The sequence below is a fragment of the Argentina silus genome (assembly GCF_951799395.1).
Source record: "Argentina silus genome assembly, chromosome: 2".
In the NCBI taxonomy this organism is placed as follows: Eukaryota; Metazoa; Chordata; class Actinopteri; order Argentiniformes; family Argentinidae; genus Argentina; species Argentina silus.
The window spans coordinates 13,945,092-13,961,521 of NC_139656.1; the positions used below are offsets into that span (position 1 = coordinate 13,945,092).

Below are 16,430 nucleotides of genomic sequence, written 5' to 3' on the forward strand. Positions count from 1 at the left end.
ATACGTATGATTCTAGATTAATAGATGGTAGTCCTTTATAATGTAGGCAATTCAGTTGAAGAGAGGAATTGAGAGGAAGAGTTAAACTTGAATAGGGAATCTCAAGTTTTGAATTTGAATTAATTATGAAATTAAAATTGTACATGTATCTTATATCTTGTATCTTATCATGTCCCAAAATAAAATGCAATGTTTTTGTATGATGAAAAGGGTTCATTTTAACAGACTCACTATATATTTTTATTTATATTCATTTTATGTTATTTCATTGACTTTGTGTTGGTTTGTTAGAATGGAATTGGAATTGATATAGACTATAGACCAAGATAACCTAGTTGGTTGGAGTAGCCTATTTCTGTTCAAGTTGTACTGTACATTAGTACATGTTGTATCTGACGGAGAGTGACTGTTACTGGTCCCTCAAAGGTGTCCAATTACCATAGTGTAAAGTTGTTGTGAGGGTGGAGTGTGTGTATGTCTTCACTCTTGTAGGTTAGTCACACAGTACCTCGGCACATGGTCTGTGTATGAGTCTATTACCCCTGAATATGCCTGTGCATTTGGCATCAGTTTCAGACTAGTACTCCAGATCTTAGACAATGATCTGCTTATTTAATTCTCGAATCCAGCTAAGAACCAACCAATGAAACCCAAACACAGATCTTCATTATCAATAGGGTTTCTTAAAGCTGATGCTGAAAGTCCTTTAACCCTCTCCTGTCTTAAGACTCAGTGTGGGGAATGTGTGATTTCACAACCTAGTACAGGTAGTTGCACAAATAGCCAGTTGTAGGGTGAGAGGAATTCACTAACAGTAACACTGCTACTGTTACTATCAAGTATAGACAGGTCTGCCTGTCTGTCTCACTGTCAAACTGTGTCATAAGTCTTCATTGCCTCTCATGTTTCTGACCTGTCATCATGGCATTTTACACCTATACCACACAAGGGAATCAAGGAGCACACCAACACCACTGTAGCTCGAATGAAAAGCTACGGAAATGTTTTAATCACTTCTTCCACAAATACCAAGAGTGAACGTCTGTCTGTCTGTCTGTCTCTCTCTCTCTCTCGCACGTACGCCCTTCTTTTGTTCCACAGGTAGAGCAGTTACTGTAGTATTGGTTGATGGTGATGTGGGGTTTGAAGTTGATTTACTCTATGGCTGTGGCTTTTACTGGCCACCTGATGAGAGATGCTGGGCCCAGTGCGAACTGCACCACTACAACAATCAGCCCTCTGTTAGAGGCGCTCAAAAAACGGCTCTGAGTGTCAAGCAACCGCTCCCCCTTATTTATTTAATATTAGGCCTTCCAGGGCTGGCAGAGTCATTACCACACTGCGCTTGAGTGCCTCTCTGGGGTTGACAACATATGTTTTAACAATGGATTCGTTTTATACAGCCCCTTCACTCTACTCACAAAACCCATTAATGGGCCAGAGAAAATGTACTCAGCCGCCATTAAATGCCTAATGAAGTTATGGACAGCTTGTGCTTGAAGCCATTAAATAAATGAAGGATGATATTTATAGGAGTCGTGTTGTGGTAAATTCAAATATCTTGGTGGTGGTCAAAGGTTAAGTCTTACGCACAGACAATGGAATGGCTTTCCCTCTCTTTCTGGTTGTCAGTGTTGATGAGCTCATTCCCAAACCTGTTAGTGTAACCTTTGAGTCTGCCAGTCTTGGTCTGATTGAGTTTTTCCCTCTAACTGTCGCCGACTAGTTTTCAAACTGTTTGAGTGTTCTGTCCTCACATCCACAGTCACTCTGTGCAACAGTGCAGTGCCAGCACCCTCTGCTGGCTCCTCACAGGACTACACAATTCCTCCTTCTCTGTAGCTCAGTATGCATTTGTAGGCATAATTTAAATACTCTTCAATGTATTACCAATAAATAGATGTCATGAAATTCAATAAACATAAACAAATAAAAAATAAATGCTAATATTTAGCCTAAACCATGTGAACATTTTCAGATGAAATGACTGTGTTTCTCTTTGTGTTTCAGTGAATGAAATCATCGGCAGAGACATGTCCCAGTCCCCTGGCACCCACGGTCCGTCAGCAGCACACAGCCAATCGTAGCCCCGCCTACGGCCAGGCCTCCACACTTTCGGCTGGGCCTAGCGACATTCTCACCAGCCCCTACACCACCACCTCCACCAGGCCTCAGTCCCCCCAGCATAGGACAGGACAGGGCCAGGCAGGTGCACAACGAGAGAGAGAGACGCACAACGCTTCCTTCACCTCTGAGTCCACCAGATACCCCTCCAGAGAACACACAGGAACACACACATACACTCACCCACCCACATGACGCACCTAAACACGTGGCAGATAACAAAATAGTAGAACTTTATACACACATCCATCCTTCAGGGGTGTAATAGTATTATTGGGTCTGTGGGCGGCAGCAATAGAAGGTCAATGCTCAATTCTCTCTTGTGCTTCCGTACAGTAAGCGTTGGTTCTCAGGCCTCAGATCCCAGAGTGAGATTACAGATTAAGAGACTGAACTCTGTTCCTAAGAAGTCACTATGTGGCAGAACCGGCCCACCCCTCCCTCAGGGGAGTCTGATTGGTGTATGCAATCCAACCCTTCATGTCACAGTGAAGTCTCTACTGGTGTCTATGCCCTGGAGTGTAGTTAGACGAGGCTCAGTGAGGATATATAGGATGCTCTCAGAGAATAAAGTAAGGTTGAGTACATGATGGTATGTGTGCTCTCACCAGCATTAAGCCCTTGTTCACCTTTCTACAGCACAGTTTGGGTGGTTGAGTGATATCAACAGCGCCCACCACAGGGTGTAGAGACAGACAGCCTTGCAACCCTACCGCATCCCTACTGCCTCAGGTGTCTGGGTGCCTGGGAAGCCCTTCTCTGGTGCTGGACTTGGATCTGTAATATGCAACATTCCACACTTTTAGTGACCTTCCAGCCATGTAGATAACTGTATATTAATGCCCCCCCCCCCCTTCAGGTTGAACAAATGCCTTATTAACTTTTAGCAGCTTTGAATGATAGCAAAAGCGTTTGTGTTTTGCACAGCTGACTTTCATGCTGAATATGAGGTTGACTTTTTTTATATAGATGGATTTATGATGTGGTCAGTGGATATGCTTTCAACAAGTATAATGGTTTTGCAATGGATAGAACACACACACACACACACACACATATATATATATATATATGTATGTGTGTGTGTGTGTGTGTATATGTATATGTATATCTATGTGTGTGTGTGTGTGTGTGTGTGTGTGTGTGTGTGTGTAAATGTGTGTAGATGTGTGGGAGTTGAAGATGGCATTTGAATGACCCACAGAGATGGACCTGAGTTCCTCTGAGCTCTGTGATGATGCAATAACTCTCCTGATGTCCAGGGACCCTTGTGTGCCTACCACTCCGTAACAACCACCATACCTGCAGGTATAGCAGCTTCAGTCCACATGATATTGGAAATATGATGATAATAACACATTTAAATCTGTGCAGATTTAAACTGTTGTAAAAGTATTTTCTAGAAAGGCCTATAAATATATTCTCTATTTATGTGTAGTGTCCCCCTGATGAACACGGTTAGGTCCATGTTAGTTCAAAGAACAATCCCTGTCTTGAATATGGTTGGTTCTTCCACATCCCTCTGTATTTACGCACCATGACAATCACTGCTCATTTTGTAGTTTAGTATCATCTATAATATTCAAACTGTTTGATATTAGCATTTTGTTTTTTTGTTGACAAAATGCTATCTGCACTAAAATACGTATTAATCAGCTGAAATTGCCCTTTTTGGGAGACATAGAGTGGATGTATGGAATACTAAAAGCAATAATAAAAAAAAAAAAAGAAAAAGGGTTGCCTGAGAAATAAGACTAAACAGTCCAAAGAAAATGACAAAAAGCTGAGTGTTTTTAAAAGTGACCTGTTCAACTCAAACGTCATCAGAAGGATGTGCAGGGAGCCTGATTCTGAATGCCGGATGGATGTGTAGCAGTGTAACAGTTACTCTGTACAAAAGATGTGTTTATCTGGTAGAAACAACTCTATGAAGAATTGCATTGGCTTTTTGCCTTAACGTGTTCTCTTTGATTTCACAATGAAACTCTTGCATGTACGTTTGTTTTCTAAGGAGGTGTTAATGACAACTGTCAGTCATGTCCAAGTGGGAATGAAAATAATTCTGCTATGCACTAAAAATCTGCCTGATGCCTTTTAAAACAGAAAAAGAAAAAAAGAAAACCTTGATGCCTATAGATGTAGTTGCTGTACATGCTTGGTTTTATTACCATAGAGTAGCACACAATAATTCTTATTCCTGCATAAGAGAAAAGTCTGTGAATCTGCCTTGTAAAGGACACAGTGCAAGCGTCTTAATAGAATAATGTGTGAGAGTGTGTGTGTGTATGTGTGTGTTTGTACCAATAAACTGTAGATAAGCGTTTTGAAAGTACTGTTAGAATTTCAATAATCTAAAAGCACACGGATGCATTAGGCTATGCAAACCACAACAGCAACATAACATGATATTTAAACCCTTTCAAATGGGGGATGATGTTGTCTATTTGATTATTTAAACTGTAGGAATGCCTTAATGTTTTGAATACCAATTACAGGTTGTCTGTATGCTTTTTGGGGTTAATTTAGAAATAACTTGAGAGACTAATTTTGGACAGGACGTTAGATAGGTGGCTGGTTCTGGGGTGAGACCCTCGGAGTCAGAAACAAGACCAGCATTCACAGTAAGCGCACTCTGCCGTCCTCTCTGCTAAACCAAAGACTGAACAATATGTTCCTATTTTACATACTGGTAAAGCAACACAGACTTTAGAACTCTATTTTTGATACTTTGAAATGGATGTCATTCCTAAAGGTTGGGGACATATATATCTATAATATATATATCTATTATAGATATATGTGTGTAAAATAATAATAATAATAATAATAATGTTTTGTAAAATAAAAGGGAAATGCAGGTTTAGCTGATGTTTACGGAGCCTTGTATTGTCATTTTATGTACATTTTGTATTTTAACATTTTGTAATTTTTAAGACTGCAGTGCTTTTTGAAATTATTCAAAGGGAATACCTTGCATAGTAGGCTCTTTTAGTAGTGTATCAATAAAAAGGAAAATGTCCAACTATTTCTTTGTGTTTTTCTCTTTGTAAATGAATCAGGTGTGGGAGCAATGCTGATTATTCTGGAATTAATCTCTTGTTACTGTTTCACAGAAAAGCACACCTTATAATGCAAGATTCATGTCATGCATGTATCCATCCATCGATCCATCCATCCATACATGCCATATCTCTATTTGCCATCTACCTCTACACTGAAATATGTATGAAGATTTGATATATCAGCCTTTCAATTATCCATTTGGGCCTTCAAATATTAACATGCTGATTAGCACAAGACCCTGTCCTTTCCATCGATGGAAAGTGCATCAAGCATTGAAGTCTGTTCTTGTTTGTGCCATTAAAACCCTGTGGAGCTGTTTTCTTCTGTGATTCTAGTGATAAAGAGAGCAGTGCCGTGCTAGAACAAAAGTCCTCACAGTACCTACGGTGCAGACAGGCCCAATACTTCACTCAACACGTGACAGAAACACCCTATTACTGAGAGTGTATGTGTGATGTTCTGAAGCCACAGTAAATCAATCGGTTAGCCGGTTCGTTCAGCACATGGGATCTGTGCCTGATGATTGATCAATACATGTGACAGCTCAGTGTTGATTAATGAAGTGGAGAGATCACATGCTATCTTAGGAATGGGTAACTGATGCTGGGAGCCCATTCATGATATATTGGTTGTTCCCTCTCCCTAACTTTCATCTTGACAATTGGGGGGAGTTAGTCTGCTCTAAAGAGAGTGCCCTCTGCTGGGAGATTGGCTACACCAATACATTCTCAGAATTTCACAATCTTGCTGACAAGAATAAGAATAATGTATTTGCCATGGCTGTAATATTCAAATAACTAGACATTCCAAAAAATCTAATTACAGGACAGTCAAACCTCCCAGGCTCGTACCTTCAAATCCAATTAGATAGAAGGCTGTATACAATGCTGTCGACTCAGTGGATCTCCCTGGGGCCTTCAGATTAAACCCTGGGGTCTAGTGAATTGAAGTGAAATGGACAGCTATTGACAGTGAGTGTTGTGTCAATGACAGTGCTCTTTCCCACTATGACCTATGCCAGAATCTGATATCAATGAGTACAGTGGCCGGGAGGGCATTACTGTGACATTGCTGTGGAGAGATGCCCATTAGCCCTTGTTATGTCAGGATAATTAGGAGATGGGTATCAGGCAAGCAAGGCACTGCTCAGGTCAGAGCACGCAGTTATAGAGCACACATGTCTCAAGAAAACTGCAGGTTTCACCCATAATGTCTGATAGAACATATTTCACAGTGGAAAGTTGTGTGAGAGCTGTGTGTTTCATTTACATTTTACTTATTTGACAGATTTACTTCAAAAAACAAAGAAAAAGAAAAAGAAAATCGCATCTTAAATGAACAGCATACCTTAGCTGAAAGAAGGTAAATTGGCATCAATATCTAATATTTTAAATAAAGTCCTAAGTGCACATGACTGGGGAAAATCCATAGCTGATCTATAATGTAACCATTCTATTTGACAGTTCTACTTATTCCAATTCTACAGTTGCAATACGTCATCTACTGCGACGACTACTCAACGTCATCTTCAGTCGTCGTCGAGGCATGGGTGAAAATGATATACAAGAGGTAGTCTGGCGAAACGTATACTGTGGTAGAATGTATCTAGTTCTCTGCGACGCTGATATATTGCCAGTTTCCATTAACATGCTATATAGAGCGTTTTCTCATTTGTGAGGACGTATACTTGCTGATAGTTGATACGTAGCAAACAAGAGAATCAGAATGCAGTCTGTGAAGGTCGGCTACGTAGGGTTGTGTGCTTCAAGATCATATTTATCACAGCACATGTACTTGTCCGATCTTCTCGGAGCAGCAGCATGTTTTCATGTCCATCGTACTGTCGGTTCAGCCCGTGGTTGTCAAACGTCAAACACCACACAACCGGTGGTAATCCGTATCCCTAGACACATGCAGGAGCATGTTGAAAATGTGAAGCAGGTGAGAGGCAAGAACAAAATCAACACCATCAGGCCTGGCAAGCTCCTGATCAGGAGCAAGAACCCTCAGCTGAACCAGTCTACGGGCTACACACTTGGGAAATTTGAGCAACCCAGTCTTTCTTCCAAAGGATGGAAACATAACAAATCATTTGGTGACTACTTCACTATTAACAACACCCAAAGTGTACCACCTTTTGTTATTGAAGGCCACCGGGAGAAAAGTGAGGACAAAGAGAAGAGAAAATCTGTGACATTTCGCAGCCTCCACCTCTGCCCAGAGTTGGTGGAGGCTTTGGGCAACAACAGCATAATCCACCCTACAACAGTACAACTTCTAACCATCCCCAAGATTTTGAGTGGCCACAACGTTCTATGCGCTGCTGAGACTGGGAGTGGAAAAACACTGAGCTACATGCTGCCCATTATTCACAGACTCCAGGCAGATAAGGCAGCAGAGGAGGACTGTATTGAGACCACACCCAAGACTCGCTCTGTGGTTCTCGTGCCCTCCAGAGAACTAGCTGACCAGGTGTCAGCTGTGGCCAGGACCCTGTGTACTGCGTTTGGCATGATGGTAAAGACTGTGGGCGGCGGGAGGGGTATGGGCAACATCAAGCTTGCCTTCTCCAAGGGCCCTCCAGATGTTTTGGTGGCTACTCCTGGTGCGCTCGTCAAAGCTCTGCGGAGGCGCTACCTGGACCTGGGTGAACTGAGCTTCTTTGTGGTGGATGAGGCTGACACCATGTTTGACCCAAGCTTCTCAGGTATGCTGGAGAATATCCTGACCAAGACCCGGGTGGCCAGCAAGCCCTCAGAGACACAGGGCCCAAACAGCAGAGCCCAGCTGGTGGTGGTGGGGGCCACTTTCCCGGGGGGGGTGGGAGAGGTGCTCAGTCAGGTGACTGACCTGGGCAGCATGGTGACCATAAAGAGCAAGATGCTGCACTTTCTCATGCCCCACGTGAAGCAGACCTTCCTGAAAGTGAGGGGAGCTGACAAGCTGCTGGAGCTCCTCCAGGCTCTGAAGGTGGCAGGGCAGGATGGGGTGGGGGTGCTGATCTTCTGCAACAGGGCCTCCACCGTCAACTGGCTGGGCTACTCCCTGGAAGAGATGGGGGTACGCCACGTCCGTCTGCAGGGGGAGATGCCTGCTGCTCTAAGGGCTGGGATCTTCCGCTCCTTCCAGAAAGGGCAGGTGGACGTGCTGATCTGCACTGACATTGCGTCCCGGGGACTGGACACACAAAAGGTCCATCTAGTGGTCAATTATGATTTCCCAGAGTCCCACACAGACTACATCCACAGGGTTGGGCGAGTGGGGAGGGCAGGGGGCGTGGAGGACGGGGAGGTGCTCAGTTTTGTCACACACCCCTGGGATGTAGAGCTGGTGCAGAAGATTGAGACGGCAGCCAGAAGGAGAACCAGCCTCCCAGGCATGGAGTCTGCTATTCACAAGCCAGACCCCAAGACAGTGGAGCCAGAGGAAGAAGAATAACCTTTGTTATCAGTCAATAACAAAGACTATCAGAGATAAACTTGTAACTTCAGTTTGATCACTTCTGTGTTCACAAGAGATGGCAATGTTTGTTATGTTGTCACACTCCACAGTAAAATACTTAATTTGATTTCTACTGTTGTTCAGCGCCTTATTTACTCATAAGCAAATCCTATATTTTTGTAAATAATGTCATAGAATGAGATACAAGGTTTGAAGCAGAGGTAAAGGAGAAGTAGACATGTCAATGGGCATTTGTCTGATGGCTTGCATCTATCTTACATAAGCAGTCATCTCTTAAAGTCCTCAATGTGATTGATATGCTACGTAACTATTGCATTTGTGATAACCTCGTTGAGACCAGGCTTTCCGAACTGGTAAAATCCTTTGCAGAAAGTAGCTACAAAGGGGTGGAAACCCGTTTGAAATTAGTGGCGCCTCACTACACGTCAAACCAATCAAATACCTAATGCCTTCATCGACTACATTTTGTGCACACTTCTGGCGAAACAGAATTACGTTTTTCCTTCAGGTTTTCTTCCATTTTATTAAATAGTCCTACCCAGTCAGAAAATAGTCAAGACGACGCACATAGTCTCGTTCCCAGACACTTCCGCCCAAATGCATGAACGGTCTGGTGGACCAACGCGCCAAACTCGGCCTTAATTAAGCGAATAGAAAGACTGTCGAAAACCGACGGCGCATAGCCATTGGTTTTATTTTAGCACTTTCCCCCAGTGCTTGCGCATCACACGTCACGAAGCTACGCCTTGCATCTGTGTGATTCGCTGAAATCAAATAATAACAAATACTTTACGCAGTAAATTCACTCCCACTAAGGCCGGGTTTGAGTCGTTGTTATTCCAGGTTCATACACTGCGCAAAAGCCTGGGGACGAGGCTACGAGTCGCATAACAACAACCAATCATCTACGGGTATGTGGGCGAGGGTTCTTGGAAGTAACATCCATCGCTCCGTCCAGGTTCAATCCAAGCTGATCGGCTAAACTAAAATTCTCCAGACCTCCAAAGGACGCGTGAGAACTACGCGATTTGGAGGTATGGTTACGCGAGACTATATTTGTGATACCCCATCTCTGTGAGGCTGAGCATAGTCAGTGTTTTATTTGACAATTTCTTATCAGCCACGTAATGTATTGCGTACCGGTATTTATTCCCCAAAATGAAGTGTATTTCATGATAGAATCATGCTTTTAACATTTACATGCAGCAGGTAAGTTGCTCATGTCTGACATTTAACCACAAGGTGGCAGCATGTGCATTATAGAATTGCAAATAGCAGTGATGCCAGAGTGCACTACACTACTGCATCAAATGTATGGTGTTACACAGGATACAATAACTAGTAAAGTCAGTAATACAGAGGCACATTATCACAAAGTAGCAACATTAATCTGTTGTCGGATAAGGGCCTAACCTTGAAGTATATCCCATTGATGCTGCTGACAGTGCTGACAGACCTGGGTAGATCTACTTGAAAGTATCTGTGTGTGGCTACTTATTCAAACAAAGCCACATACGTTTCAACATGACTGTGTCATAGTGAAGGAAATCTCTTAAGTGAGACCTTGTTTCAAAGGGTAATGGTTTTCTTAAAACCCTCATATTATGTCAATTGGCCTGCTATAGATGTTCTCACATATCGTGTTAAAACACACACACGGTAGGACATACAGTTGGTCCATATATATTTGGACAATTTTTATTATTTTGGCTGTTTACCAAAACATATTCAAGTTACAGTTATATATGAATATGGGCTTAAAGTGAGGATTCTCAGCTTTAATTTGAGGGTATTCACATCCAAATTGGAGGAAGGGTTTAGGAATTACAGCTCTTTTATATGTAGCCCCCTCTTTTTCAAGGGACCAAAAGTAATTAGACAATTGACTCAAAAGCTGTTTCATGGACATGTGTGGGCTATTCCTTCGTTATTTCTTTATCAATTAAGCAGGTAAAAGGTCTGAGTTGATTCCAAGTGTGGCATTTGCATTTGGAAGCTTTTGCTGTGAACTCACAACATGCGTCAAAGGAGCTCTCAATGCAAGTGAAACAGGCCATCCTTAGGCTGCAAAAACAAAAAAAATCCATCAGAGAGATAACGGCAATATTAGGAGTGGTCAAATCAACAGTTTGGTACATTCGGAGAAAAAAAGAATGCACTGGTGAGCTCGGCAACACAAAAAGGCCTGGATGTCCACGGAAGACAACAATGGTGGATGATCGCAGGATCCTTCACATGGTAAAGAAAAACCCTTTCACAACATCCAGCCAAGTGAAGAACACTCTCCAGGAGGTAGGCATGTCATTACCCAATTTACAATAAAGAGAAGACTTCATAAGAGCAAATGCAGAGGGTTCACCACAAGGTGCAAACCATTCATAAGGGGGACTGTGTATAAAAATGGTTGCAATTCCTAAATGTTTCATACGATATATTTGTTCAACCCCTTGAATTAAAGCTGAAAGACTGCACTTCAATTGCATCTCGATTGTTTCATTTCAAATCCATTGTGGTGGCGAAGAGAGCCAAAATTATGAAAATTGTGTCACTGTCCAAATATTTCTGGACCTAACTGTATATATATTTATAGAATGCAAACATGACTATGGTGTCTCCTCACATTTCCAAGTAATCCAAATATAATATGAGATCTCTCAGTATTTGATGACAGTACAAACAAGGGAATTTTGCAAAATCACATAGCACACAATGTGTTCTACACATATTCTTCTTAATCAGTTTATTATTTAGAGTTAAAGTAGGGCTGTCAGTCAGTTACATTTTTCACCTTGCAATTATGATAGTCCTAGATTTTCTAAAATGTCAAGATAACAAAGTGATCCTACAATGAGTAATAGAGTACTTTAGAAGTTAACAATTCAGGATGGCCTTCAAATCAATCGTGCGAATTGCCATTCCCATTCTCATAGATGAAGACAAATGGCTGCTAATTGCTTAAGCCGAGCTTGTTTAGGTGGCTAGATGTCACTCATTTTACCTTTAACTTCTTGTGCTTGGTCTGATATATAGAAATAAAAAACATATTTCTAAAATGAGTTCTCAACTAAAGCATTAGTTGATTAATCAGCCAGATTAATGTAATACACTTTACAGCCCTAATTGAAAGATGCATTATTAATCACTATAGTGTCATAAGAGTGTATTATGCTTTTTTAGGATTGACGATTAGCAGCTTCTTGCTCCATAATACCAATTAAAATGCAGTTAATTCACAGGCCTTTTAACAATAAAGGTGATTCACTAAGTAAAAGACAGGAAATTATGCAGTGGTGGGGTAGTAAATGTTTGGATCACACATGAGACCTCGGGCTAAAGATGGGCAGCAGTGTAAACTGAACGGACAGTATCTATGTGTTCTCATTAGGATTTCTGGAATGTTGTTATGCTTATATATCTGTCTGCAGCTCACCTGTGGATCAGCGCCTTAGCTTGTCTTAATTTCAAATTCCTCTACACTCTGCCCTGACAACAAGGGCCAAGTTTTGCACTGTTTCTGCCGTAGAAGAAAACCCTTTACAGTCAGGATTGGTAAGCATACAGGTACTAGGCAAAAGAGAGCCCAACCTTGCTCACAGTTCAGGTGATGTAGCACAATAGTAGGTCATAGAGGACAAATGACATTACATTTCATAGTAGAAATGATAAGGGCATTCCGGCAAATGCTGCAGTCATGAATTCAGGCTGCACTCATAGTGCATTGATGACCAATTCAGAATTCTCACCTATGATGTCGGACCTCCGAGTTCGGATCATTCAAGTAATTGCTTCAACTATTGTTCTTCGACATACTTATTATTATTAGGTGGGCTTACTTCAGCAAGTCCAACTATTGTTCTTCTACATACTTATTATTATTATTATTCCAATTCTGCCACCTGCTACTCCTCCTACAACGTTTAAGTGATTCACCCCAATCCATCTTTAAAACGTGCAGAGATATCTAACTTGCGTTGCTATGGCTTTTGATTTTTGATACCTATTGATACCTATTAAACCTTTTAAACATTACAAACTTGAATGTGCACTTTTTAACATGGAGGTCTATGGAAACCAAAAGATGCAATTTTTTAACCACTGCCGATCTTATCTTACACCGTTTAAGCTATTAACACTATTTCAACTGTAAAATGTGCCAAAAACTCCAAAGGATCTCTGATAAAAGCTCTTTGATACCTGTTGAGCTTTTTAAACTATTACGTTTTTTGTAATTTCAAAGACTCTAATCTGGTTCACATGGTGGAATGTTGATTTAGGCCAACATTCTGTGAGCTGAAACTGTCATGAAACTTTCAGGACTCTTAAATAAAAACCACAGAAACCTGCAGAACACATTCTTAGAATGATTACACAACAATGCACTCTCTTTGCTACCCCACTGAAGCCACTATCAACCAATTAACCAACCAACTATACCACTCTCAACCCTCTACCCACTCCACTGAACTACCCCATGCTCATTCTATCTATCTATCTATCTATCTATCTATGACCTTCTAACAGACTATCTATCTACTTCTATCTTTCCAACCTTATATCTATCTGAACCTTCCACTACCTAGCATCATCCTTCCTTCCTTTCACCAGTCACTACTACTTCACTCAGTATAACCCACACTGGATTGTTTTGATCTTTCTATACCTCTCCTCTCTCATCTATCCATCCTCTCTTTAACCTAACCAACCGTTCTCACTTTCTTTCATTAACTCTAATAAAACCTATTACACTTTTAAGCTTTTTTTAACTCCAAAAACTCTCATCCGGTTAACCTACCACTCTCAACCACTCAGACAACCAACCCTCTACTCACTACACTGAGCTACTGCTGGCTCATCCTATCTATCTATCTATCTATCTATCTAACATTCTATCTATGACCTAACATACGATGTATCATTCCAACCATATATCTATCTAACCTTTCAACTACCTAGCCATCATCCTTTCACCAGTCACTACTACTTCACTTAGTGTAAGCCATGAGGATTAACCTCTTAATTGTTTTGATCTTTCTATACATCCCTTCTCTCATCTATCCATCCTCTCTTTCATCTATCCATTCATCCATCCAGTCAACTAACCTCAACTAACCTCTCAATACCCAGAAAACCATTTCTTTCAACTATCCAGAAAATCTTCATAAACCCTGATAAAAAGTTTTTTTATACAAATTAAACCTTTTTAAACTATTAAGCTTTTTGTAACTCCAAAAACTCTCATCTGGTTAACCAGCCAACTCTACCACTCTCTACCACTCCATCAACCAACTCTCCACCCACTCCACTGGCTCATCTTATCTATCCAACATTCTATCTATCCAACCAACCAACTAAACCATCTTTATCTGCTATCATAATAAGACAATCTCACTTTCTTTCAACTACCCAGCAAATCTATCACATCTTAAACCTTTTCCACTACCAAAATAAGACTTTGCAAGCCCCCAAAGTGTCTTCTGGAACTCTTTTATTATTATTCCAATTCTTCCATCTACTACTCCTACAACTTGTAAACTATTCACATCAATCTTTTTCTAGTTAGATGTCTAAAACTCCAAACAACTTTCCTGTAGACATGACGTCAGAGAATTACAGGTCGGAATCTTGGAGCTCTAGGATGATCCCCGAGTTTCCCACTTCGTAATTACGAGTTGGACGGCCGTTCAAATAGATTTTTCCCACTCGAAGCTCGTATTTCCGAGTTTCTGACTTGTCTTAAATATAGTATTTAAGTATCCCATTAATTGTAGTCGCAATTGTGGATTCATGTGTCTTTTACTCGTGTCCACTGGACTACAGAGCACTGAAAAAGTCTCTCGGTTATGACGCGTTTCCTCTACTCCGCCTCCCCTCCCACACAACGCCGATTTCACTATTTGGCCACTTGGAGATTTATCCAACGAGGAGTTTTTTTTTTTTCTTATTCCAGAGAGGCAGGGCTGCTTGCAAATGTGCATCAAAAGGCTGACTACTTGCAATGAAACAGTAGAAGATTCGCAGGTAGGCTTGCTATTTATAACTGACGTATTCTGTTGTCCAGTCCCCTCTACATCTAGGCGTCGAAATGTGACCTTCTCCCTGACCAAGGCTTTATTGATATTGAGACTTTAATGTGATTATTGCAAAACTGACAGTAAGAAAGGATTTTATCATGTTTTAGAGAGTTAACTGCAAGTACGATTTCTCATAATTTCTAGACCTGTCTATCATTTCATTTTTGCATGGCAATTCTAACCCTATGTCTTGCTCTGATCTCAACCCGAGCGACTTTCTTTTCTCGGAATGGGTATTTCTGCGAGACACTGAGTGTTGCCTTTTTAGGAATTTCGCACAGATCTCATTGTACTGTCAAATAATATTTTAAGTGGCTGAGACTTAATTTCTCTACATTTAACAATGACCACTTGCATTTGTCGAGTAGCTCAAGCGCCTGTGCATGCTCGTCTTTCAGGGTCCTTCTGCTAATTAGTCAATTGTAGAATTGTGAACGTAGTAAAAACACCACATTTCAAATCCTTCAACATTGCAGAGTTGATTCACTGTTACATTTTACTTTATTGCTACTCTCTCATTAGAAATTATTCTATCCAGCTGGGGTAGATTATACCATTGTAACTGCATGGAGGGGCGAAATTACAAGCCGCCATATTATGGTAGCCGCTACCATTAGTTTACTGTAACGTGACACACTTTGTAGATCTATGTAAAACTATTTCTAACATTCTGTTTGTTGAACAATTAGCCTATATCATATAAGAAGCCTGCTTTGATTGTTTTATTAAACGTATCCAAGCAGCGTCCCCATGCATGCAGAAGCTTCGCATTGTGGATTGATTGCTGTTTGGTGTTGTAGCTTGCACAAACTCAAATCAAATTATTTACAAATGATTAAATGTTAAACGATCAATTGAAGATTGTTGTCAAATAATTACAGAAAAACATCTCTGCATTGTTTGCATAGACACAATCAGAGATTGTAAATTTCAAACATTTTCAAACAAGCAGATATTCAGCAACATCAAGATACTACGACTCAATATCGTCGAATGATGACGCAAACCACACACCCTACTGTGGTCTACACGTGTGTTGCTGCTCGCTACATGCACACACTATTGGAACTGCAATGCAACAATGTAGCCTAATCAGGAATGTTTCGGATACATTGTAGCGGGTTGTTGACTATGGAATTCTATTTACTGATGTACTGTTACATTGTGATTTCATGATGCTTTGCGCACTTGCAGCGCATAGTCGTGCCACACCCCTTGCATTGAACCACTGTGGTCGTGTATTCTAAGACTAGGATAACTGAAGTGGTGATTATCGTATGATTTATGGCACAATATATGAGTCTGAAGTCAGTCTGGGGTCAACCATAATGAGGATTCTAATGCTGTATTCATTTTAGTGTGAGCCATATTGCGTTTCTTCATGATTATTACAATGAGTGTATATTTGAATGTCTTCATGATATTTTAATCGATTGTATTGTTATTTCATTGCTGTGCTTTAGGATCAAGCAAGGCAAAGTCAGACTTAGTCATGTGTAAGAGGTTGACTGCACATTGGAGGACTGGATGTTTCAGAGCTGATTAGGAGGCACACTGTTATGAGGGAGTGAGAGGTGTGCTTGAAATGTTTGCTGTGCGAGTTCTTTTTTTCTTATTTTTTTGCAGTTTTAGGAACAAAAGTAAATCGTCAGGAAGTCTCCCCTGCTAAGTCCTAGGTGTGTCAGAAAAAGACACATGGCCTTATAGGAT

General features: G+C 41.0%; 2 protein-coding genes across 2 annotated transcripts in view; both read left to right on the top strand.

Annotated features, from left to right (window-relative positions):
• LOC310816978 (nuclear factor of activated T-cells, cytoplasmic 3-like) overlaps positions 1-5,151 on the top strand; it is a gene marked incomplete at its 5' end in the record, with an annotated part of 50,729 nt that extends 45,578 nt beyond the window's left edge. Inside the window, 1 exon segment of the mRNA XM_083687357.1 lies at positions 2,011-5,151. Within this exon segment, the coding sequence (XP_083543483.1) occupies positions 2,011-2,087 (77 nt within the window). The 3' untranslated portion in view covers positions 2,088-5,151.
• A 1,585-nt stretch (positions 5,152-6,736) lies between these two features.
• ddx28 (DEAD (Asp-Glu-Ala-Asp) box polypeptide 28) lies at positions 6,737-8,761 on the top strand. Its single transcript, XM_083691015.1, has one exon. It carries the CDS (start codon positions 6,913-6,915, stop codon positions 8,623-8,625), a length of 1,713 nt encoding a protein of 570 aa, XP_083547141.1. The 5' UTR covers positions 6,737-6,912; the 3' UTR covers positions 8,626-8,761.
• The last annotated feature ends 7,669 nt before the right edge of the window (positions 8,762-16,430 follow it).